Here is a 26,058-nt window from a genome sequence, read left to right on the forward strand (position 1 = left end):
TTTCTTTTGAAGAAAGACTTGGTCCCTTCTTTTGTCCATCCCACTGTACAAGTTGTCATGTTCTGGCACTGCAGTCACTTCTAAGTCCTTGAGCTATCATGTATTCTGTTGGTATTTGAGGAATTGAAAATCAATCACATAGCCTTATGGCTTAGGTTCAGCACAATTCTATTATGCCCACTCCCAAAAGTCAATTCGAACCTTTTGGGTTATATTTCAAAGACTAATCAAGCTTGCTGTCCAGACTGGTTTGGAGTCAACTCACTCTTGTCCATAGGTCTGTTTATTAGAGTTTTTCTGTCAGAAACTAGCATGAAAGAAAGCAGTTTTCACAACAGCAGAATCATTCAGTGAGTATTTTGCAAAGCCAAGCCACCCTAACAGGTTTTACGGTAGAAAAATGCTTACTGTTATGTGTTTCTGCAAATATGTTTTTTAAAAAAATAATTTAAAAGTGCTATGTTGATGCAAGTGTTCATAATTGTACTTTCTCATAAAAAGATGCACCAATTTACTGAGTTCGGTTTCTAGTCCTGTCTTTTTAAGCTGGCACAGAAATCATTGTAAATGCAACTCTAAACCTATGTGATGACCTTCATGCTTTAGACCATGTGAACAAATAAGGATGATGCCTCCAAGCAGATGGGCCAACTCCTCCAAGCATGAGTTGTGCCACCTCCACTTGGCAGGTGCACATGGGACTGTACATTGACTGTGTCAGTCCCCTTATTTTCAGCAAGTGCCAAGAACGCACCCTGAGAATGAAAGAAGCTGTGTATGGAGCTGGCCATTAGCAGTCCTCTGGGAAAATATGTACCTGTTATGTACTGAGGGCAGATCAGTCTCATCCCACCGGGAAGAAAGCAGTGACAGGCTCTTAGTGACGGCATTTCCAGCTGATCTATAGAAGTCTCATTGTTCAGTGAAAGGCTGGTGGCCATTTTGTGGGAGCCAAGTGGCCACTGGGGCAGGTTTTATACAGTGGGCAGTATAAGTAGGAAGCAGCTTTCTCCTTCCATCCTCCATGGGTAAAGGCTTTGGTCTGTGACCCATTCTTTGTGCTGCTTCTCATCCTGTATTCTGCAGAGGCGCAGAGATTTTCTCCAGTGGATGCTCGACTCCCGCGACTCAGCTGACTCCCTGGCAGCTGGGTGTTTGGATGTGATCAGTCCATCTGCCGCTTCCAGCCAGAATGAGGCACCTCTTGCTGGCAGGGCCCCATCTGAAAAGGTTCAGAAGACGTTAACAGAGGATGAGATAGCAGGCCAAGCTTTCCTGTTCCTGATTGCTGGGTATGAGACCACCACTAGCACACTGTCCTTTGCCACATACTTGCTAGCCACCAACCCAGAGTGCCAGGAGAAGGTGCTTCAGGAGGTTGATGAGTTCTCAGCAAAACACGTGAGTACAATGTGCTGATGTGAAGCTTCATGCAAGGAACAAGGCAATGTGAATGTTGTCGTGCCACTGTGGCACCTGCATGACCCCTATTTGCCTCAGTTATGTGTTCATATACTAACATTTTATTAATATTTTCAGCAAAAAAACCCAAGATTAATCTATTTGAGGTAGGGTTTTTTGAAACTGTTAAATAATGTCACTTTACAGCAACTGAAGAGATTGCTCAGAAACTTTGTGTCACGGTGAAAGCTTACCCTTTACAAAATATTTTACATTACCGAAATAAACCAGCTGTTGCCAGACTCTAAACCAAAACTTTTCTTTTTTTATCTCTTGTCCTGATACTATTTTTTGTTTTTGTGGTCAATTTTATTTACTGATCTTGGTAAGAACATAAACAGTGTTCTTACAAACCACAAACTGCAAAGCTTTGCTTGAGATGTTCATACTTCTATTTTTTTTTCTTCAGCAGCAGAATATACGTGTGCTTTGAAAAAAAAAAAAACCAAATCACAGTATCTAACTCTCTTATGCTGTGTTCAAATTCCTACTTCTTCACTATCTGTATTTACCAAGGGCATTTATGTTTCCTGGATAACCATTGACAATATTTGGTGTATCTAGCAGACCATGCAGCAGCCGTTTTTCCACCCTACATGCTCTGCACAACTTGTTAGTTACAAGAATTCAGATTGAGGGTCTTTTTCTTTCATGAACACTTTTATAGTGGATCATGAAGCTAACAGGAATAAAATGACACTAGGCATGGCTCTCTTGCAGTTTTTTAGCTGCTGGATTTGCATGTTGAAAGTCCTAACTATAGAGTTTGGGGAGTTTCATGCTTTTTATGCATTCCATCCTCTGTGTCGTACTTACAGAACAAGAAAAGAGTTGTATAATTTTCTGCTTTGCTGGTAAAAGAAAATTCTTGATTGTGCAAAGTGTGCCCATTCAAAAGCTACTATTTCTCTCCTTTTGCTTGTGCAAACATAAAAGCCAGGATTTGGGTACTTGGGAAATGTGGTCTTTTCTCTTGCATGATGAGGTTCTGAGCATGGTGATTCTCTGTCTAAGATTGGTTTTGCTCTGAGGGTGCAGATGGATGACAGCAGCGGAGGTTAGGACTGCGCAATTTGATCCACAGGACTTTTTCTTGGTGCATGCTTCATACCTCTGGTGTGAGTTAAGTCAATACAATGGAACCGTTGATGTGTTGTGTCCTAACCTATAGGGCTCGGGTTATATTCTTAGGTTATTAAGTCTACAACACTCCAGCTGGAACGTATTTACTTGTTTCATGCAAATACAGCAGACCTTATTATGCCCTTGTGTCTGGTTAGTTCAATTGACTTCCTTAAGACTTGTGAAGGTGTGAAGGTGCAACTTGGCCTGCAGTATGTGCAGTTACTGTTAATATCAGTGGCCGAATTGCACATAGAAACTCCTATTATGCAGCCCCAAGGAAAATACGGTTCATCTCCTCGCCAGTTCCTGAAAACTGACAGCCTAAGAAACCAAAGCGAAACTGCTGGGAGAGGTATCCAGTGTGATAGGTACGTGATGCCATTCACATCTGTCTGTAGATGGGGATATGAATTAATAAACTTCTCCATGTAAGTGCATAGGAAGCTGACTGCAAGCAGTCATTAACTGGCCAGTCGCTTACGGACATTTCACATAGGGAGATCATGTTTATGGCTGTGTCTAAGTTAGCAAGAGGTGTGGTCTTGGAGACACAGATTCATGATCTAGCACAGTTGGTAGTGGGAACTGTTGGGTGCACACTGTACACACTTCAGGAGTTTATTTTGGGTTGGTCTGAGTCTGGTCCTGTGTACCAAATTCCCCTTAGCAGTTGGACCAATCTTCTGGTTTAGTTCCAGTTACAGGAGCTCTCGCTTTGCGGTTCACGACTGCAGTGTGAACCAGTGTAAGAGACTTGCATGTGAGTGTACTCCAGGTCCAAGCTAGAGAACTAAATGGACCCTGTGTTGTGTATGGTCTGTCTGAGGTGTCACTCACTAATATCATTATTTCAATAATAATCCAATTCAAACACGTAATGCTTGACTCTCTCGGTTCTCTAACAGGAATATTTTGCTAATAATTTTAGCTTTTGCAGTATCTAGGGGAGGTTCTAGAGCTAGCGACACTTGTGGCAGAGAAGTCAAAACTTGGTGTAGAGATGTGGGACTCAAATGAAATGCATGGTCTTTGCAGGTCAGCACTGTACACAGTCTGTGTGGTGCCTAATCCCAAACCATGCGGTCTCACGTCATATATTGATTGGAAGAAGCATTCAGATCTCTTCCTCATACTTTACTAGTTTTCAGGTTTAGCTTTAGATGATGCATATATGGCTGTATGGCCAAGGAAAAGAGGGAGGGAAGGATAACTATTCATCTGGTGTCCTTGATACCAGGAAATGCATAGATCTAATCTGTGCAGCCCCATCCTTAAAAAGATTTCCTATTATAAACATTTCATGATTGGGGGGCGGGGGGGAGGGGGGGCATTGCACTGCTCAAGGAGCCCATCCCAGAATAAGGAAAAGGGTGCAGCAGTTCAGTCCCCTTAGTGCCTGCAATTAACTACTTTTAGCCTAGAAAGTAAGATCTATGCAAACAGTTTGCAAGTTACGGGAGCAGAAGCTATTTTAAAACAGGGTATATATAGATGCTATGTTCAGTTGTCATGCAAGGGAGAGGAAGGGAGCGGGCATAGCAGCTACAGGCTCACAGTTAGTTATCAAGTCAGTTGCTAAGAAATTTGATTAGGTTGTTGCTTGTACTCAGCACATCAGCTTTGCTCAAGGTGCTTTGCAATTTTCAGAAGGGAAGGGCTTTAGAAGGCCAAAACATGGAGAATGGTACAGTCAGGTTGTTTTGACAGGTGGTGCAAGACTGCTTTGATTTGCAGATACACAAGTGTTAAACACAGTACCCCCTTCAGCCAGATTTATACTCAGGTAATTATAACTACAAAATGCTCTCCACCATGTCCCCCTTCCTTCCTCCAAACACTTCAGTTGCCTCATGCAGCATGTTTTATTGCCCTAATCTGTGGTGTAAAGCTGTGGTCTGATTTTACAGCAGCTCCTGTGTATCATCCCAGAGATGGCTGTACTTTGGTGGTAGACAGAGTGATTTACACACTCAATTTACTAAAGTTTATAAAGACATGTGAGACCCATCTGAGAAAGGGGTGCTATAAGTGACAGGCACAGCTCCAGATTTTTTGGCACACCAGTCAAAAACTCAAAGCACAGTGACCTTGTGATAGCCAGTAAGGAGAGCAAGGCTGGTCGATCTGGGAGTACAGCAGTATTTTGGTGGCTCTGGGTGCTCTACTTTAGGATGCCCCTGAGTTTGCTCTGATATTAATCTGTCCTGCTTGCACAGTGGGTACCTTAGCAGAATGGGACAACATAAAGGGGAGGGAGAAAGCCAAGGCACTGCTGTGTTAGAGATCCCTTGGTGCAAGCTGCTGTGGCGTGGTGCAGAAATATGAGGTTAGGTGCTGGAAATGGTCTAGCCCCAATGCTGTGCTGGGAGTCAGGAGCCCAGAGGAGGGGCAGGTCTGACTGTGTTGTACTGCTGTGTCGTGTTCAGCCAAGTTTGTCTCAGAGCTGTCTTGGGAGACGTCTCTGCCTCCCTCCACCACGCTGCCTGAATACACTGTAGAAATGGCACTTCCAGGCAAGCGTCCTCAGAAAACAGCGCCTGGAGCGAGTCACAGGCTATAACCTTTTTTGTTTTACCTCCAGGACCTTCCTCATCTGTTCACTAAAGGACTTTTTAGGTCTTCTCTTGGATGATAGCTCCATGTGGAGGCTTGATGATGTATCTTTCCCTGAAAGTGAGAAGAGGCACCCAGCCCATTTTAGAGGCTGGCAAGCAGGAGAAACCTCTATCTTCGGTTATTGTAGAGGGCAGGACAACACAGGTTATTGCCCTCCTCACCTCTATCTGGATCTTTGGGTTGTAGGGAAAGTGAGTGCACAGCTTTTCATTGTCTCCAAGGAAGGAGAGAGAGGGTACTGAGTGGCGACTACTGCCACCACACTGCATCTTCCCATTCCACCTGTAAATGCCTGTATCTGCTCCAGCTGCACTGGGAAGCACAAGTTTGAGTACAATTCCTTTAACAAATGCACTGAATTGTAAAGCTGCTGACCCAGCTCTAGCCATGAATCCCTTAGGGGTGTCGTATGTGCCCTGTGAAGGGCCATTCACTGAAAATTTGATGCACCTATTTGCTACAAGCTTGCTGCTGGGTGTGCAGCTTCCTTTGATACTGTGATGACAAAATAAACAAGATGAAAACAGAGTTAAATATGAGCTAGTGGGGGCAGGACGCCTACACCTGTTTGTGTGTAAAAGAATATTAGTTTCTGCAGAGACCACAGATCTGTTTCCAGAACAACAGAGAAGGGTCAGACCTTCAGAAGGTTATTAACTGGCACAACATGTTTTGTGTTAGTACAGGTATGGTGATACGCATCGGTTGAGCAGCTAGTCTGGTATATACCAGTAAAAAGAGGACAGAGGGGGGGAAAAAAAGGTTGCTATTTCAAAACCAGCTTATTTTTATAGGGTTTGTGGCTAACCATCCCTAAACTGTTAGAGGCTCTACAGTTGTGAGAGAGATGTTTTTATCCACATTAACCAGGTGAGAAGGAATACAACCATGGTCTTCACCCTCTGCTTTTCACTCAAAAACTGTCCTTTTGTGCTGTTAAAGAGCCTTTCAGAAGATATGTATTTATGAACAGTTCTTGCACTTCTGGCTGATTATTTTGTTGTAAGAGCAAGTTGATTGTTACTTATTTGTGTGTGCTTAGCAAAAGCATAGCAAGACTGCAGCACACATTTGTTCAGGGCAGATGAGCTGCTCTGCGTGTTTTGTCCCAAGCCACAGCACTTAGGGCTTGAAAAATTGCTGCATCTTCCACACTGGGGATCCCCTTAATATGAGGTCTCTCTTTTTTACCTCTCTTCCAATTTTAACATATTAATGTCTGTCTCCCTCCTTCCCTTCTCCTTCTTCTCAAGCCTGAGTCATTCACAATTATAAATTACGTTTTGTTGTTGTTTTACTGAACTGCACAGTTTTAGGCAGGAGGAGTAGTGACACAAAACAGATTGCAAAAACATAAGTGAGCAAGTTAACTTCTCAGAAGAAGTTATTTGTTGCCCTTAGGTAAAATGTGGTAAGTGGCTATGTATGTGCTCATGATCTGTTGCAAAGTAAACAGATCAGGTTAAACCACTGAAATGAGGTGGTTTTCTTGAGGGAGGGAAAGAAGTATGCTTTGTGGCAGCTAAGGAGAACAAAAGAGGTATAAAAATGAAGGGATCTGCCTCCATGTAATAATGAAATGCACTCTTGAAGGTGCCAAGCATATAGAAATCTGGAGCAAGAAGCACCCTGAATTCTAATCTCAGCTTCAGGAATAATTTACTGCACATTCTCAGTTATAGACAACTGTGTCTTGCATTAAGAAATGGGAAGACTTGGTACTTACAAGTTTTGTTTTTTAGCTTGTGTCTACATAAACGTCTCATTACTAAAAGATTACCACAAGAAAAAAGTTGCATTAAAGGCCTCGTGCTAGTTTGAGAACCTGAGACATGTTGCTGCACTGACAGGCAAGGCTGCAAGGGCTCTGTGCTGGCCAGAAGAGGTCTGGTGAAGGACAGAGCAGCAGCTCTCTCCTCCTCATTGCTGATCCCTAGGAATGCTTTCAAGACCCCTGTCAAAGGTGAAGGAAAGCACAAGAGTCAGGAGCAGTAAATAAAAGTAAATAGATGAAAAGGTCCTTATTACTGTAAAACATTCATTAGAGACTCTGCAAGACCAACTGAGTTTTCCATTCTATTTTTAAAATGCTGCATACAGCTCTTATTTATCACTGCTTGATATGATACTTAGACACATCAGTGTGGAGGGGTTTTGAAGAACAGGATAAGCCCCAGCATGTCTCTACTCCATCCAGTTTCTTATCCACGCAAAGCACTAGTGTAACTGTTCAGGGCTGGTGTGATTTACCCACTTTTTCACCACTAGCTAGAGCCCATAAAGTTTAAAGAAACTTCAAAGTCCTGCCATATTCTCTCACTATTTAAATGGAGTTTTGGGGGTTTTTCTTTATGGAAAGAAATCTTCCGGTTCCCGTAAATATTTGCTTTTCTATTGCTTGCTCTAGGGCCTAGGAATATTTTCAGTATGTCTAATTGAAAATGTTGACCAGACGATGTTTTGACCGTATTCCTTCTTGTCAATAGTATTGAATGATGCCAGCCCAAGGTCATTGCAATCCATAGTTTCATTTATTAAAAGGTACGGTTTAATTCCATTTTAACTGCTGTGTGTGGTCAGTTGTGAACAGGCTAGGCTGAACTGGACTGATACATAAGCTCCTCCCTTATGATTTATGACCTTGGTGCTGTAATTTATCAAACATACTGGGTGTGGCAGTTGCTCGTCTGGGGTAACTTGGCACATCATCATTGACTTGAGTGCAGTCACGGTATTTCACACTGACTTAGATTCTGTTCTTTGCATTGAAGAGCTCCTTCAGTAATGTCTCTGCAGTGTAATGGAGATGTCTTATTGTAAAGAGATTTTGGCCATTTCAGAATTGTCCCTTCTCATAAAATTCCCAGAGAGTAGTGAGAGGTAGGACCATTTTTATGGTGTCTCTGTGCCTGATTGAGTACTTTAGATTTTTAAACTGTTTACGCAGAGAATCTCCTTGGTAGCACAGGCTGCTTTCTCTGAGTATTAGTGAGAGGTGGAAGTCAGAGAGATGGCACTGTCAGGGAATTACCACAAGAATTTGCATGAGTTTGGTCCCTTTCATGCAGCATCTAAAGGCACTATGCTGTCAGAAGCTTGCAACTACAGAGACTTAGCTTCACTAAGCAAATATTGCTGATGGTGGAGACTGAATTCTAAATAGTTTGCAGAAGAAAGTCCGCAGAAGAGAGTGCTGTTACACAGGCAGACCCATACACACACAAAGCATACAAAACCAGTAAGCACAAGCAATATTGTAGGGTGTTGCTGTTTATTCTGTTGAAGGAAACGGCCCTCTTTGATTTCTTTATTTGTTTAAGAAGATGTTGCAGAGCCTCACATCATTCATGAGTGTCAGTTGTCAGCAAACGATTATGTTGTGTAACAAATGAAAAGATGCTTTTAAACATGCGAAGACCGAACATTGTTAGGTTATGTTTTTGTAGTTCTTCATACAATTGCATGGTGTCTGAAATCAGTTCACTATCTTTGTCTCATGGTGCTTCTGTACATACAGGTTGAAGATTGGTAGGTTAGGAGAAGACAACAAGCCTTTCCCTGCATTTCCACCCTTCTCAGTATCTAGACTCTACTGATTTGAATGCAGGCTTTGGACTCAAGAGACCCAAAGTCACTTTTCTTCAGCAGAAATTTTTTTGGTTCCTAACTTTTCCTAACTTTCAACCACTTAAGGACTTCCGAAACTCTGCCCTTTGGTGTCTTTACTGACTTGTGTCTCTGCTGTATAAGGAAAGGTAGCATGAGAAATCCCTTGAGCTCAAGCCTACCTCGTGTTCACCTGCTTTACCACAAGCCTGTTCCTGGACTCAAACGCTGAGGGAAAGCACCTAGGGGGGAAAGCTTGGGCTCAGCCCACTGTGCAAGCCTTAGCAGGTCTCTTTGCACGGTTGCCCTCTGTACCAGGCACTCTCACAGCACCAGCCAGAGAAGTTGTCCTGGAGGCCTTTTTAGAGGATCCCTGTTGCATGCTCCAGCTTTACGGAGGCAGTGGTTTGTAGGCAGCCACAGTCATCCTTTGGTGGAAGCATGGATGAGCAGGAAGAGTGTGACCGACGAGGAGCCACAGGAGGGCAATTCCTTTTGCTTACCATGTATTTGTAGTTATTACGCTGTATCTACAGGTCTCTGCTCTCCACAGGTACCTCTTAAAAAGGCAAAGCACTTCCTGGAGAGTCAGGTTATTTATAATATGGCAAGAGTTGAGGCCAGGGTGTCTTTTAGGAATGTTTTGGCTTTGTTTTTTTGAAAAGACTACTGTTAGCTTATAGGAACAAAATCAGTGTTTTAAATCTCAATGGTATCTTGGCATTGTCTCCCTTCCTTGGCTTTTCCAAGAACCCTACCAAATGAAAAAAACTTACTTCTTTCCTGGGGAAATCCTTTCAACAGCTGAGAACTGGTGGTTCTATGTGACCTGGAATGAGGTGTTGTTGAGATGATTAATGTGCTTATATTTTCAAGGAGCATTTTTTTGTTGTTCTTGACATTGCAGGGTTAATTCACCCCTCTTCACCAAAGTAAAAAAATAAAACAAAACCCAAAAAACAAACCAAAAAACCCCACACACCAACAAAAAAACACCCCTAAAACCCAAACACCTTTTATTTTTCCATTTGTTCAATTCAAGATTATCAGTCTCTTGCCCATGAAGCCTAATTTATCTTCTGCTTGCAATGTCACATGTTGCTCAGTGACTCTGTCTTATTGCTGTTCTTGAGCAAAACTGAGTCTCAGGTAATGTATGCTAGACAGATACTCATTTTCACTCCTGCATTTTCCTGGTATTTTGCCATCCTTGTAATAATTGGCCCGCTATCGCTGCTACAGGGTTCATGTTAAAGAATAAATTTTTCTAGTGACATGGAACATTTAATGGTGAAGATGCTAAATAATACAGTACTTTAAATGTGATTAGACAGGTTTGTTTAAAGAGGGAGTAAAGGGAAGGATGCATCTTCCCCATCTTTCTATTCTTCCCCTCCATCTGAGGCTTTTATGGAAGAAAGAGCATATTTGCTTTTAATCTAAGGAAAAAGGTCACTGCCAAATAAGAAACTGGTACAGTTTTCTTCAGGATTCATATACTAACTGCTCCTCTGTACCACTCTGGACATTATATGGCTATCAACATGCTTCCCCTGGGGACAGAGAAAACCAGATTCATACCAATATCAATGTTTAATCAGTACTAACTACCAGTACGTGTTAACTTTTTAGCTACAGATAGGTAACATTATTTGCAGGGTGGAGCATAGTTCCGGGTAGAATTGGTAGATCAAATTTTGCACTGGGCAGTTGAACCTTGCAGAAGCGAGTAAGGAGATAACCTCAAACCACAGTAAATGACACCACCCCCATGACTTTTGGAGTGACATACGCTTACCAGTCTAGCCAGAGGAGTTGCATATGGCAGAGATAGAGGTACACGTGGCATGACTTCTCAGGAATGGGGATGCCCTTCACAGGTGTAAGTACCTGATCTTTGGATGACAGGCTGACTAGCACTCACTTTTCTGTGTGAAGTAGGAGTCAAGTCCAGAAAAGTATTGTACTAACACATATATTGGGGTTGTTGGTTTTTTTTTCATGGAAGTTAAGCACCAAAAGTTTTTCTATAAGGTATGTGCTGCTGAATTGGAAATAAAATATCTAACAATGAAAGGGAGGACAGCCAACCATGGGCACAACCTCAGATGCAAGAAATCAGAGAAACCAAACCATCTGGCCCTGAAAAAACTTACAAATGAGAGAGGGTGGCCTTGGACATCTGTGTCAGGACCCCACACTGTGTCTCAGTGTTAGCAGCCAATCACATTCATTGGGCAGGAACTTTTCTCCTGGGGAGTATTAAGCACTAAACTAAACAAAGAAGCATTTTCAAGCTCTATGTTATTTAGCATCCATTTGGAATGAAATCCCTCCATGTCCTCAGACTGACAGGCAGATTCTTTGGGGGATGAAGACATGGGTCCAGCCCTGGCATCATCATCTGCTGTGGGGATCTCCACTGACCTGTCTACTTCTGAAATGCTTTCAAGATAAATTATTGTCTTAATAGCACTTTACCAGGTCAGGACAGCAGCAACTCTTGATATTTGTGAAAACAGGTATTATTTTCTTGGTAAGGACTTTTCATGGGCAGAGGAAGAAAAGAAGTGTTGGGGAACCGCTCATAAAACGAAAACAACTAACAAGTCTCTTGCCTGTGTGCACACATGCCTGCATATGAGAGAGAGGAGGAGGGAGAAAATGAATCACAGCTGAAGAAAAGAAAGTCTTTCATCTAAAATTTCAACACAGATTCCTGAATTGCACATATTATATGCATAAGGTGCGAAAGCTGAGCTGAGGAGAACACATGCTTAATTTGTTAAGAAACAGCAAATCCCCAGCAGCAACTAAGAAGAAATTAAACTTGTATTCAGTGTATTCATAGCTAAAAAATGATCTTAGCTTGTATGAATGTGAGGTCAAAATGGAATTTTTCCTCCAGGTATGTACGTAAATTAGGTAGCATTAATAGGAAGTAACCAGTCCATTTATTTGTCAATAAGCATTCAAAGTGAAGGCTGAATGAGCCTGTGCCAGAAGGAATGGAAACTAGTTTGCATTTCATGATTATGTAAAGCAGTTCTTGGTAGAATGAACTTCTTGTGACCTCCTCCCTGCCCCCCCCCCTCCTTTTTTTCCCCTTCTCTATCACCCTGGCAGCACATATGTATTTAAATAATTTCCATTTCTAACAATGTGTTTGTGTGCTACTTTTAATCAGCATGAGATGGCTTTTGTATTGTTTGTCCTGCTTAGTCTTATGCTTCCCTTTTAATATGGAAGGAAAGAAAAAGTGATATTTCTGGGTGTGCCCTTGCTCTAGAAATGTAATGGTCTTCCAGTGATAGGAGTGAACGTTTCCTTACTCAACCAGATAGCAAGACTGGTGCAGAGGGAGTAGTCAGGAAAACACAAAGAAAAGTAGGAAACGCATGCTATTTGAGGACTGTTCCATTTCACACCAGTTAATAGAGATTGCATTGTCTCAGAGAACTAGATGATACCAATTTTTCACTAGTATTACCAACTCATTTGATGTCTGGTTTTCAAAAGACAGGTTGCAGGTCTTTTCCAAAATCAAATCTTTAAAGGAACCGAAAAACTTGTATCTCAGTGTAACAAGTCACATTTTGAATGTTTTGGTCAGTGCACCAAAAATGCTTTCTATGGAAGTGGGCTGGTCAGTAGTGGCATTTCACCACTGTAGCAGCTGCTGAGATAGGCATTCAGGGCCTCAGCTGGGGGAGACGGAGAACTTCTATGCACTAGAAACACCAGTAGCTTGTATGGACTGCACTGTTGGTTTCCAGCCAACACTGAATGGGTAAATAGGTGCTTGAATGAAGACTCATTTAATAACTGATACCAAATTCTGCAGTTTCCTTAGTCAGGTCTCGGATGTAACGAGACTGAAAACTTGATCACTTTCTCAGTGCTAGGAATTATCCTTCCTGGCTGCCCCTGAGGCATAACGCATTAGGGCATGTTGTGCAAGCAAAGGAATTCATTCCTTATTACTGTTGACTAAATACTTTCCACCTGCATGAAAACTATGCTTTCAAAATTCAACAAAATAATCATATTAATTTTTAGGTAAACCATCTTGATTTTACATGCATTTTAATCAATATCTGAATTTCAGAAGAGTTTCTGTTAATAAGTGGGAGAAAAAAATATGTAATGCTTTTATTATTGATTTATTTACATTTTTATGCTTAACACACCCCGCCCTCAGGTATAAAAGAAGGGATGTGTTAAAATTATCTTGGCTTTCTGGTACAATAGAAATTTTAAATAAACTTTAATATAGTTCTCAATACTCCTAGTTGCACTTCAAATTTAAAGGAGAAAATTGAGAAGAAGTGAAAAAGTTCAGAATGTTGAGCAATTATCCACAGAGCCTTGCTGCTGTTGTTGATCGGAATGAAGGAACAAGGAGGTAACAAGATGTCAGAAAGTCATTGTATTGTGAGCTGGAACAAAACATTTTTAAGAGCTCTTGCTTTTTGGAATTTGTTTTCAAGATGCGTCAAGTTCATATGCACTCAGGATATGATATGACAAAGATTTTGTGCAGTCAGGAGTGAAGATTTAATAGCCTGATAAGTAGAGAACCTTACAGATAATTTCAAGGCGTTAATCTAACCTTGCTGTGCCTTTAATCTTTTGGTATTCCGGAGAATGTAAAAAACAAAAGCTGACTGTTTTAATATCATAGAGTAGTCATGGAGAAAAAAATTTCTTCCAGCAGAGCAGCTTTTAAATAAATTATTACTTTTTTTTCTGTGATGGGAAAAAATAACGGTAAGATGGATTTAAAGGGAAGTGAATTTACTAAATGTCTTGCATCTTTCTCTCTTGCTAATTAGTAACAGTCAAATGCTCTTGTTCTGCAGACAGTGACTACAAAGAAAAGGATAAAGAACTTGGGAAAGACTCTAGAGCCAAAATAATTAGGCTATTTATCATTTAGGGTAATTGGACTTGTGCAAAGCAGCATTATTTACCACAGGTTTCCATTTCTTCTAACCGGGTGTGAAAAATACGGCTATGTTGATTGGGAAATGCTCTTAGCGCTTTTTCCAATATGCATTGTGCCAGGGACGTTCAGTTCAAAGTGTGGTGTTCCTCCCAGTGATTTCTTTTCCCCCAGTGATCTTCAGAAGCAGCCTTCAGCTTCTAAAACCTCAAACCAAAATTAGATTAAAGTGCCCAATATGGGGTCAGAAATGGGAGGGAAAGAGAGAGGGGTTTCCACCGGGGATTTTTCACTTAACAAATGAAAGCCTTTGCTTTGTTTCAAAGGAAAAATTGCCAAGTGGAGGCACATCTTAATAACATCGGTAGCCAGCTGAGATGTTTATGCTAATTTCCAAAGGTATGTAAGTATTGGAATCAGGGGGTCCAAAACTCCTGCCTCTGTGATGTGAAAAACACAGGCATTTAAGCACCGCCGGCAGATAGCTCTGATGTTTCAGCATAAGGGGCAGGGTGGGGCAGGGGAGCAGTCATGAGGGGCTTACTTGAATTCCACTTCACAGTTTGCCAGCACTATGAATGCCCCTTCACTCAAAGGTGAGTTTTCCCACTGTTTTTCCAAGGAGAAGAGCCCAGCTACCCCTTTGCCATTTGTCAGATTATGGCACTTCTCCAGCGCTGTGCTGTTGCCCTCAGCTCTTGAAGATTACGTCTTCACAAGCAGCTTTCCTTGTCATGGATGCGTCGGAAACTAACTTAAACTCCCTGTATTTCACCACCAAAGTCTGTGGTACGTGGGGATCCCACAGCTGGCTTTCTGCCAGACCCCAGGGGTGGCCCAGGGTGTCACATCCCTGCTCCAGCGTATGTGGCTTTGCCCTACAGGTGCAGTGCTCAGATCTCCAGGCTTTGGGGCGAGGAAATCACGTAGTGGGAGAAATTGTTATTTAAAAAGTGATCTTGCTCTGTCTGCCTGGTAGAAACCAGCCAGCAGAGATTCCTGCTGGGAGAGCAGTAGAGGGGAATAAGGTGATGTTTAAAAGCATTTTATTCCATGCCTGTGAGAAATTCACAAATATGCAAGGCTGGGCTGTCATAGGTGGTTGCCACAGAAGTGCTTTTAAGTGGCACAGTTTGACACCAGTTGCATGTGTGTCTTCAGACAGTGTCACAGGTTGTGGGTTTTTCCTCCAGCGGCTTGTTATTTTAAAACATTTGTATGTGTTTGATACCACCTTTAGTACGAAAGTCATGACTACCAGCAATTTCCTATGGAGATACAAGGAGCAAGAAGTAGTAGGTTGTTACCTAAAATACTGCCTGTCGCCTGAGCAAGCTCAATGTGAGATAAAATGCACGATTTGGTTGCAAACTGGGAGTGCTTGATCCCTTGCCAGAGGAACGTGTGAGCTCCAGTACTGGAAGGCATACCTCGGTGGATGTGGCCACGTTGTAAACTGAGAAAGATTCCACCATTTGCCAGGTTTTGTGCCATATTATAATTTTTTGGCTGTTTACATTGATCACCTGTGTTGAGCAGAGTAGCCAGCTGGAATTCTGGGACCTTTGTGTTGTTTGGCTTAGAGTTAGGATCCAAATGTCTTTGAAGTGACCCTACTTATTTACAAGGAATGTACAAACTCTCTTTCTGGCCAGTCCAGCAGGAACTGAGCAGCAGGACGTGGCTCCTGCGCTCACAACTCCGTGGAACAGCATGGACGACGGCAGTCCCTCACCAAGCCGAGTTTGCCGTACTTCTGAGATGGTGCCTGATGCTTCCTCCCTTGCTTTTCTTTTCTGATCCTTTTCCTTCTTTCCTGAACACACGGGTCTGCACAGAGAACTACCAGAAGAAACCACTCTGCCTACAGGCGCCTTGCGCATAACCTTGCTCGTCATTTTGCTTTGCGACAGTTGCCTGTGCGACTTTGCACAGGGCCTGTAATGCTCCTTACGTGATTCTGCCATAGAGCTTATCTGTTTCTTCTGTTTATCCAGAGAGACAAGTGGTTGCTTTACCTACAGGTCTCACCAATGTTTAACCCAAACAGTAACTATCAGGCAAATAACTCTTTTCTTTAGGTTTGTTACGCTGCCACTTCAGCACAGCAGCCTTCTGCTGGGGGGAGCAAGATACCGTATCTTTTCTAAATATTTCAGGTTATTTTAACACTTTTCATATGATAACACCCAAATGATACATAAATGCTAACTTCTTAAATGTATCTACAAGGCTTGTAATATCAATGATCCTGTTTTTGCAGGGTGAGACACAGAGAATTTAAAAGTTCTGGCATATGAAACAAAAAAACGCATCAAACAATATTGGCATGTTCTGTTTAACTTACATCCTACAAGGATTCTTTTGTAAAATGTCCTGGTGTTTTCCCCATGGGTTTAAAGTCAAAATACAGTGATGTTCATCACAGATCCAAATCACTGAAGTCAACAGGTCTAGTGGTGTACAGAAAATAAAGGATGTGCACGTGTCAGGCTATGCAAGGATGGAAATGCAAATTGTGTTTTAGCCAGTTTCTTGAATAGTCCCTTCAAAGCACACTACATTCTGCAGGTGAAAAAAAAGAGGTATTTCCTGTGAAATTCATTAAACCATAAATTTCAAGTTTATGAGTTTGTTACTGTGCAATCTAATCTTATGTACAACCAAAGGCATAGGACTTCACAGAATTAATTATGTTTAAATTGTATATCTGTTTTTTAAAAAACACCCTCCCAGTTGTTTATTTGGATGGCATAAAGTGTCGTTTCTGACTTTGAAAATGAAGGATTCCAAGAAGAACAAGCAAAAAAAAATTTGCTTTTTTATTAATTATCCTTGTTCCACTGTTGCAAGTTCTGCTGGTCTAGAAATGTTGGGCAAAAGTGTCTTTAACGTGTTGCCTTCAGAGGATTGTGGAAGCTTCCACCTTTTGCGTTAATTAAACATATAAATCCTACAAACGGTATACAGGGTAACTGCAAACCAAGAGTCTGATTCTTAGTTTGCATTTATGCCCTCTTTGCCCACTCCTGCAATGGGAATAGACTGTGGAGGTGTGTCTATGTCATCCTAACACTTCATCTGCAGCAGTATTATCACCACCTCATTCCTGCATGATACTGTCTTGTTAACATATAAACAAGGGCTTGCAGCTGTGGTAAGGCCTGTTTGTGCTGCCTTAGCAGGACCTTAGTGCCACTGAGAATCAGGCTCCAAAGACGCATCTTGTGTTCTTACAAGCCAGTTACTTAAAGGAAAGGAGCAATACTCATCTTGTTGGCAAGGAGCACAAAGCAAAACCAGTAATTCAGGCAATGATAAAAGAAAGAAAAGACAAAACATAATACAACACGCTCCATTAAAAGGTTTTCCTTCTTTATTAGTGAGAAGAACATGGATGCTTTTGTCATGCTGTGTACTGCGATATAGAAAGTATAGCCCATGCAACACAATAGATTTTCTTGTAAAAGTTAAAGATGGAATGAAAACAATTTTTAAATTCTTTTTTGTCCACACCACCTTATTTTATATTCTCTGCTGGACTGAAGTAGGAACATTGATACAGGAATGCAGGTAATTTGATTAAATTTTGGATCTTAGTGGAGGTTAAGTTCAGCTTGTAGAGTAGTGACATAGAGATGCCTGTCATTTAGGAAATCTGCAAGGACTTGACCCAAAGCCTTGAGAGGGTGTTGCTTTGGTTTGGATCCGAAGTGAGATTAGCGCTGTGCTTTTATAATCAAGAGGCTGCTGGGCTTATGGTTGCAGTTGCACACTCGGCCCCAGAGGACAAGCTGCTCTGCTGTAAATTGGGGCTGGTACTGAGGGGGAGTGAGAGGTACAGCAAACACGCAGAGTAGCAGTAAATGACAAGAGGATATGATATGTAACATTAACCAGGCTCAGTGTTTGGTTAGGCTGTAGAATGGTCTTTTAAATCAATCTTTTATTATCAGTGGAGCCTTAGCAGTGCACTTAAATTGAGAACAATGCAAGGACAGAGAGACTTGGTGCAAAGTGAACATCCTGCTTTCCTTCCTAGCTCTGATTTTACAAGAAAAACCACAGATAGATCCAGGTCATAATATTCAAATGTGATTTTTTTTCCACATTTGTCAGCTTTTGGAATTGGGCTCTGATTCTATCTATCCCTGCTCCTGCTGTGAGGATTTGTCTCACCACCAGTCCCGTCATTCTGCATAAATATAGCTGGGAATGGGATGGAAGGAGACCTCTGGCTTCTACCCTAACCTTTCTGGCAGGAGTGACTTTACCACAACATTGGTTCATCTCTTCCCATTGTTGATTATCCTTCTTCTAAATAAAGGTCAGGTTTGTTTCCACTTTCCATTTACTGCCCTCAGATTCCCCTGAACTTCCATCATTCTTGGATTGCTGTACAAAAGACCCTTTGCATAGGAAAAGGATTTCTTCCTCATTGTGCAACTATAATTGTAAACTGCAGTGATATCATCTGTTAGTGTTTCCTTGTCTTAAACCTGTAAGTTCCTAAAAAGATTTAATTTTTTATTTTATTTTATTTTTTACAGTTGGACAGTATGTGTACCTGTTTTCAGAGGTTCACCTATGGTTTTTTAGTGTGCTTTGGAAAATGTGGGTGTTAGAACTGAATAGAGTGTTCTAAAAGCAGTCTCCACCAGCGTGAAATCTTACCAAGTTTATCTCTCAGGCCTGGTTTTGCTCAGTGTGCCTTTGTTCCAGGTGTTGTAGTTGTTGCTGAAGTTAAGTGTTTCTAAGTGTTGTTAGATCTTTTTGTCAATGTATTGTTTTCCTGCTTCTATAGTTCTATAAATACACAAAGAGAAATTAGATGGGAAGGCTCTCAAGTTGGGGGTTCTCAAGGTTTTGGTTTGCAGGAAAACAGTGTTACCAGATCTCTTAACTCCCACAAAGTCAAAACTAATTGCTGGAATGGTTGCCTGAAGCTGAATTGAAATCTGAATACTGTCTTTTATATTTTTAGCATTTCAGATTAAGGAAGTAATAATTTTAATTCCACTAACGCTCAGACTTTGCAGAGAAATGTGGTGGCCACAAGACACTTTCTGTGCACAGGCAGATAGGCAAATTCTAAGCAGTGCATTGGCAAATGCTACCAAGCCCTCATATGCATCTTTATGCATATGCTTGTATATCCTTCAGCACTGACTGTGCTATGGGATGGTAATTATAGACCAGGTCATTCTTGGTAGTAGATTTTTTTTAAAAAAGCTCTTGGGAGATCTTTCTTGTCCAAGGCATCGAGGAGGGAATACGGATTAATGTCAATGCATTATCCAATTCAGGTGCAGTACACCTCATCTCTTGGCCCAGCTCTGCACTTCTGTCAGCAATGTAGTAATCAAACCAAACTGTGATTTTAACCTCTTCATTTCTGGACTGCAAAAGGCAAACAATCAAACGAGCCCACATTACCAGCTGGAGCTAGATGGTTCCTCCACTGTGCTGAGAGATAGTAGACTGAATGATGGTCCACCCACTGAACACTGGAGATGTTAACTGGAGCTGTTTAGGGCTGCTGCAGGAGGTAAAGCTGTAGGAAATGGAATTACATTGTTCTTCAGAGCAAGGTAGGAAACAGATCTCCAAGTTAAAAATCCAGCAGGGCTTGTGGATGAATTCTGTCTGGATTCAGAGTGGGGAGAAGCAGAGCTACCAAAGGAACACTTGGGGATGTAATGTGCAGTTAAACCTGCAGCACTGGCAGGACTGGACAATCGCTAGTTACAGCTAGTTAATTATTTAAGAAAAAAATTAGGAAGTATAAAATATTCAAACTGCCTGTGCCTGATGCATGCCATTGCCACAAAGGCACACACACCGGGGTTTTAAATTCTTGCCTGTTTATTGCATTTTTTTTAAAGTAAAGGTATTTTAATACTAATGATGGAATAATATGATTTGCAAAACATTAATAATAAACAAAATATGGGGGAGAAATGTTGCTATTTGTTTCTTCCAGAGGGGAATATGCCTGCTTTCTTTAAAATGAAAATAATTTACAACATTTCTTAGCTCGCTTGGAAATTAATAACTTACTAAGTGTTGTGATAATTGTGCAGAGAACCCGTTATGGTAACACAGTGTAGCTACAAACTGACTGGGAAATTGGTGCCTTGAGTCTGAAATTAGATGTTGCAGTTACCAGGCGTCGTTTCAGATTAGCTGTACCTGTCTCATGGGCAGCTCATCAGGAGCCACGCTGGGGAGTCAGGGACACCTACCATATTCCTCACTTAGGAGTCGGCCTGGTGCAGGCGGCTTAACTTAGAAACAAAAATGAAATAAAAATCAGGCTATGCGGAGCTGTTGAGCCCAGAGACAGGGTCTGCTAGAGAAGCAGTTCATTGGAAACCTCAGCAAAAAATAAAACCTGCTTCCTGCAAAAGCTTGGAGATGGTGTTAGGCAGCTTATATACCCAGTGACAACTCTCGAGTACCTGGCACTCGCCTGAACTTGCTGTCGACATCTGTACACCTGCTCTTAGCAGGCAGAAGGCAACATTTCTCTGAGTGTACCTAAAAATGGCATTTCTCACACACACACACACACACACAAAAGAAAAAAAAGAAGGCTGTTAGCGTGGTATCTTTGCCAAGCTCCATTTACATGTTGGCTGCTTAAAGACCCATCTGCAGCGTAGCTTGCCTGACACCGGTTCACTTCCTGTCCTAAATTGCTGAAAAAACCCCGGCGCATAAAATGCTGGCGCTGTGGCTTTTCCGCAAATCCACGACCTTCTCCCTCCCTGCGTCTGCTTTGTGTGCTCTCAGCTCACCTTCCTATGGCCTGCCCTTCTGCGTCTCCATGATAAAGCTGGGTAGGGTGAGACCTCAGGACCTGGCCCCACAGACATCAAAGCTGGTACTTCCCAGCCTCTCTGCTTGCAACGTCATATATAATTGCACTTCTGCCGCTGCGACCTGAAGCCCTCATCCCTAAACCGGGGAACACCCCTGGGTGTGCGTGAGTAGTCTGAGTCACCTTGGGGAGCAGGACTATCTGGATGCAGAAGCACACATTCTGAAAGTGCACCAAGATCCTTCAGGGTATAAGTTTTATAAATGACAGATATTATAAATCCTGACTGCCTGATGGCAGGCACTGGAGTGGAACATTTTGTCATCAGTGCTTATTATCTCAAGATTCTTAATTAGTTTCATTGATAATTTTGTTGCACTTGAATGTTTCAAATGATTAAATATTTCGGTGCTTGTTTGGTGGAAAGTCTCTCCGTTGTGTATAGCAGGACATAATACTGACTCCAGATAGTCGGTGGAGAAGTGGCGTTCACCGTCCCCTTTGCAGCCCTCGGTGGGAGTGGCTCTCTGAGCATGAGTCTCATCACAGCCGGTTGTACAACACTGAGGTGGCTGATTTAGGAGTACCAGAAGAAGGAATGGTGAAAAAGCCTGGTTTTCCCTCTCAGCTTTGAATGCAGTATTTTTTTCCACTGTCTATCCCACCATTCAGGTGTCCCAGCTGAACGCACAAGAGTCATTTGCCCGATTCCTGCAGAGAAAGATATTTCAGCTAGATGGGTTTTCCAGATTTAAAGAATTATACCTGGAGGAGGCTGCCTGCAGTTTTCTTTCAGTCTCCTTCATACTTGTGCTGAGGGCAGCAGGTTCCCATGTCATGGCTGCAGATTGGTGTGTCTCCTTTTTGCGTTTACTGTGCATGTCTTCAGCTCCTGCCCACCCTCCTGGCTGAGGTGAGGTGTGCCTCCAGCATCTCCTGGGGCCACGTGGGCTCCAGCCAGCAGAGCACAGGGCCTGTTTTAATCCCTTGAAACACTAACAATACTTCATGTCTAAGCTAAAACCTGTACTGAATCACAAGAGTTTTCACCGCAGCACATGGCATGTCTAGTTTATAGAAAAGAAAAAAAGAAAAAAAAAAGAAAAATCAAAGCACCAAAACCTTTTAAAATGCCACTTTTCATAACTATTTACTTAAGCCATAGGCCTGAATGCTGAATGTTTGTTGCAAATTGATGGCATAAATTCCCTGTTTGCTTCAGCAGAGAATTTGGCTCGTTGCCTTGAGACGTGTAAGAAGAAAATGTTTTAAAGCTATGGCTAGGAGACACAGCACATTCATATCATTGCTTTAATCAGATTACTTCTTTCCTCTATTTTTTTTCTTGTTCTTTTTTTTTTTTGTAGACCAACTTGTGGGGTTTTTTCAGACCCCTGTTCCTTGAATGTTCCCCACAGGTGGAATGTAATTAAACTCCACTGGCATCTCCTCCTGCTGGGATTTAGACTAGGGACAGATCTTTAGAAAGCATAAAACAAATACTGTGAAAAAAGAAACCTTGTTAGAAGAGTTGCCAGAGAATCGGCTCTGCTCCATTTACAAGCTGATAGTTTAGAAAATCTGCCCTCTCTCCTTTTGTGAATTGCTTTCTAGAAATTGTTAATTAATCATTTAAACACCAGGGGCAGGAGGGAACCCACAAATCTTTTGCAGATCCCGCTCTACTCACAGGCTGAGAGTCCACAAGTCGAGAGGCACTTTCTGCCTCAAACCCTGGCTTTTGCTTAAAATAATTTGGTGGGGAAGGCACTGCCCTGGTGGTGCTGAGGAGGGAAGGCTCCAACAGCCGTGGCAAATACAATGGATGCTCGAGCCCTCAGCGTGCTGTGACCTGTCTCCTGGGAAGCCCCCATCACTGAGGATGTGGGGCAGCTCTTTCCCTGGCCAGGTCAGAGCCAATTCCCCTCCATGTGGCCCTGGGAGCATGCATGGCCTTGTGCTACTCCTGTCTGTGAGGGGCTGCTCCTGTGTGGTACCGCAGCTACCTCCGGCTGCAAAAATATAAAATAGGAGACCTGCTTCTCAGTTCTGGGGGTATAAATTCAGAATAACCTAGCCAGCTCGTGGGGTTACTGTGCTGTAAGCAGGAGGAGAATCTCTCCCTAGATACTGCTTGACTAATGGCTATCAAAGGCAAAGCTGAAGGATTATAGTTTGGGATCAGGTCCTAGTGAGCTAGTGCCTATATCGCAAAACAAACAATACCGTAACCGGGGCTGCCTTTGATGGTCCTCCTGCCTCGGGATTTCTCTTCAGAATCAGGAAAAGACCTGATGCTGGGAATGACATATTTCTCATCTGCCTGATACAAGAGTGCTTCCACTTTTCTACATACTCTTGCAACGATGAAACGAGAGTCCCTATTTCTTGGTTGGCAAAGTCTATTGCTGTGGATGGTGGAGCAGAGCTCTCAGCCCGGTAGAGAAGGGTGTTGTGCTGCTCTCCTCACAGTGCAGCAATTGCAGTTGCTGAGACCCAAGGTGGGTGCAACCCCGTCTCAGGTGGAAAGTAAGTTGTTTTGTAATAACTCTTTTGTTAGGTGGTGATAGGAGAAGCAGTATTCAGAGATTTTTTTCAAAAAAACAGATGGGGAAAAGCGTACAGTATGCAATGCAGTGTTTAGGAAAGTTAATAGCTTATAGTCCAGTCAAAAGAGTTTTTAGTGGTTTATGTATTAACGCTATTAATTTTCTGGTTTTCCACCATCTTTTTGTTTATGCCAATTGCTTTAGCATCTGGATGCCAGCTATACAGGTGATTACCACACGTAAATGGAGTACAGGTCACCGCAAAGTTATTGCCCTCGCTTTCTCCCATCCATTATCTGTCCCCTCTTCCACGCTCTGTACTTCCTTCTTGCTCTCTTTTGTGTTGTTGGTCTCACCATGGCCCCTCGTGCATGAGGGTGCTTGGCTCTGAACTACTCCCTGCTTGGTGAGGGAGCTTTCTTTGTGTCAGTCAGGCATGGCATCAGAGTGACCATATAGAAATAGGATGTTCCCCTAAGTGTTGTGATCTGAAATCATGCTTGCTCCAGGCTGCACATAATTTACAAAAAATAAGTACCCAAGTTCACTGTGGAAAAAACAATCCAGTCTGTGCATCTGTTCACTGCTGTTAGAGGTATTAGTTTTCAAGAGCAATCCATTATACTGTGAAGTACCTTACTTTGTTAGACAAACAAAAAAATCCACACTTTTAATCTCCTGAAGCTTTTAATGGCATCACAGGATGCAGGTACTTGAGACACTGATACCTACAGCAGAGGGATGAAATGGCCTTAGCTTCTCCTTACTGCTGGCCTGCAACCAACAGAAAACAGAGCTGTGCCATTTTAAGAGCATTTTGCCAGCAAGGACATCTTTTGTAAGCACATCAGGTGCATGCACTTGGGCAATAAAGACTGTAGACGAGAGAGAGGTCTGTGCTTCGAGCGCTCTGAATTTTCTGTGGCTGTATACTAAATTCAAAATAGCAGTCTAAAAGCGCACCTTCATCAGCTGAGACCGCTGAAGGGGTGAATAACGGTGGGGAGGGAATTTGCTGAGGCTCCGTCACCTCATAGATGCAGGGTTTTGGGGGCCAGGGAGGCTTGAGCATTGGCTGCTGAAGTACGGCAGGAGGAAGAGCAGCAGCAAGCTGGGGAGCAGGCTGCTCACCTCTCTGTGCAGCCAGAGATAAATTGCTGCAGCAAAACTGGGAGCAGTATCTTGTAAAGAAAACAGAGGAGCTGCTCTAGGGGTTGAGGGGGATGAGCTGTTTTTTGGGGGCTGTCCGGAGCAGAGTGAGTTCAAGGTGTTCTGACATGTTCCAGCCACAGCAAAAATAGAAAATGGGGCCAAGGAGGCTTGCCCACAGCCAGGCATACTGTTGTATTATAATTGTATTCTAACTGGCTATACTTTATGAATCATTTCTTCCTGTTTCTGTGCGTTCTGTTTGTGTGGCATGTGCACGGTGTGTGGATGTTTCTGTGCACACAAAGTGCTGAAGCTGGTATTTGCTGCCATGCTTCTGCATCTTCTCTGATGATTGTTGTAAATTTGCCTCTTCCCTTTTTGAACTACACAGCCAGCACTGTAATAAAATGATCTTTGTGAAGAGAATATTGAAGAAGGGGAAAAAAGAGGGTATGGGTGTGCTTAATAAAAAAGAATTCTCTGCACTATCGCAGGTGCAGTTGATGCTGTTTAGAGCAGTCACTCATCTCGCTCCAAATAAATAGTAATGACTGTTTCCTGTGACTGTGCTGTGAATCATATTCAGTCCATGCAGGGGAGTAGAAAATAAAGCTGCATGCAATCCACACGAGATGATGGCTCTTGTAATATTCAGCAGTTGGGCCTGGTTAGAAGCGTTTCATTATCTCAGAATTAAGAGAGAGCTTCCTGCTGTCACAAAAGCTTGTTTATTCTTCTGCCTTCCCTCCCCCTTTCTCCGCTCTTTCTTTCTTTAACATATATCCCTCCTCCCTTTCGCCCATCTCTGAAATGTTGGCTTAACATTTTTGAGCAGAGCTGCAAGGTCAAATTAGGGACAGTGGCCCTGGAAATACATTAGTAGTTTATTACATGGGTTTTGGCTTAATAGGAGGGCGCCTGAATTTTCTTTTATCTTTTGCCCTCTGCTTCTTTTCTTAGCTCATACTCAAAATTTATCAGGAAGAAGTGAAAGAAGCTGACCTTCTTCCCCATTCCTCAATGAACTTCAGAGTTTCCTCCTTATCTCTGGCTTGGTCCAAAGTTAATCAGTGGGAGGCTTTTGTTCAACTCCAGTTGCTGTTGCCATCTTGTGACGATACAGTCGCCTCTAGCAAATGGCTGCTATGTGTGTGTGCAGATCCATTTGTGCCTAAGCTGGATGTTAGAGGTCAGCTAGCAAATGGGTAATAAACTCCGTCAGATTCCCTCCTTGACTGCAGAGCTGAGCCAGAGCTTCTTGCCTAGACCCTTAAGGAGGAGGCCAAGAGCCAGAGCCTGCTTTTTGGGCTCCACCTTCTCTGCAGAATGGCAGCATGGGTGAGTAAACCTGTGTGAGGCTGACGTGGACCCATGTCATGGGCTGCCTTTATAGTTGGTGGGTAAGAACACACGTAGAGGGAAATGTGTCCGTTCCTAAGGTCTGAATGATCCCCTGTGGACTTTTCTTTCCTTGCAGGTGAGGGAAAAAGGGAGCCTAAGGTGTCTGCATTTCTAACATAGGTGCCAAAATAAGATGCAGTGAAGCTGCATGTGCCTTGCTGCTTCAGAGGCTGTGGAACATACAAGTTCCCAAACTCATTGTAATCCTATTTAGAATAAGTGTGGATAATATGTCCGTGTGCTGTGCCTCAGTGCAGTCAGGATTGCTGGGGAATCCCACTTGCGTATCAGTCACAGTCAGCAGAAGCACACAGCTGGAAAGCAGGAGTACCGTCTCAAGCCAGATGTGATTTAGAAAGCATCTCATCTCAAGAAGAGCT

At 42.6% G+C, this 26,058-nt stretch overlaps 1 protein-coding gene across 3 annotated transcripts in view; it reads left to right on the plus strand.

Moving 5' to 3' along the window:
• Positions 1-26,058, plus strand: part of TBXAS1 (thromboxane A synthase 1) — a 230,903-nt gene that overhangs the window by 160,915 nt on the left and 43,930 nt on the right. For 2 of the 3 annotated variants that reach the window (XM_005435041.3, XM_055712869.1), the window contains one exon: positions 1,087-1,401. The exons of the other annotated variant lie outside the window; for it this stretch is intronic. In XM_005435041.3, the coding sequence (XP_005435098.1) occupies positions 1,087-1,401 (315 nt within the window). The remainder of the gene's footprint in view (positions 1-1,086; positions 1,402-26,058) is intronic. 3 annotated transcript variants of the gene reach the window in all.

This window comes from Falco cherrug, chromosome 5 (assembly GCF_023634085.1).
Source record: "Falco cherrug isolate bFalChe1 chromosome 5, bFalChe1.pri, whole genome shotgun sequence".
NCBI lineage: Eukaryota > Metazoa > Chordata > Aves > Falconiformes > Falconidae > Falco > Falco cherrug.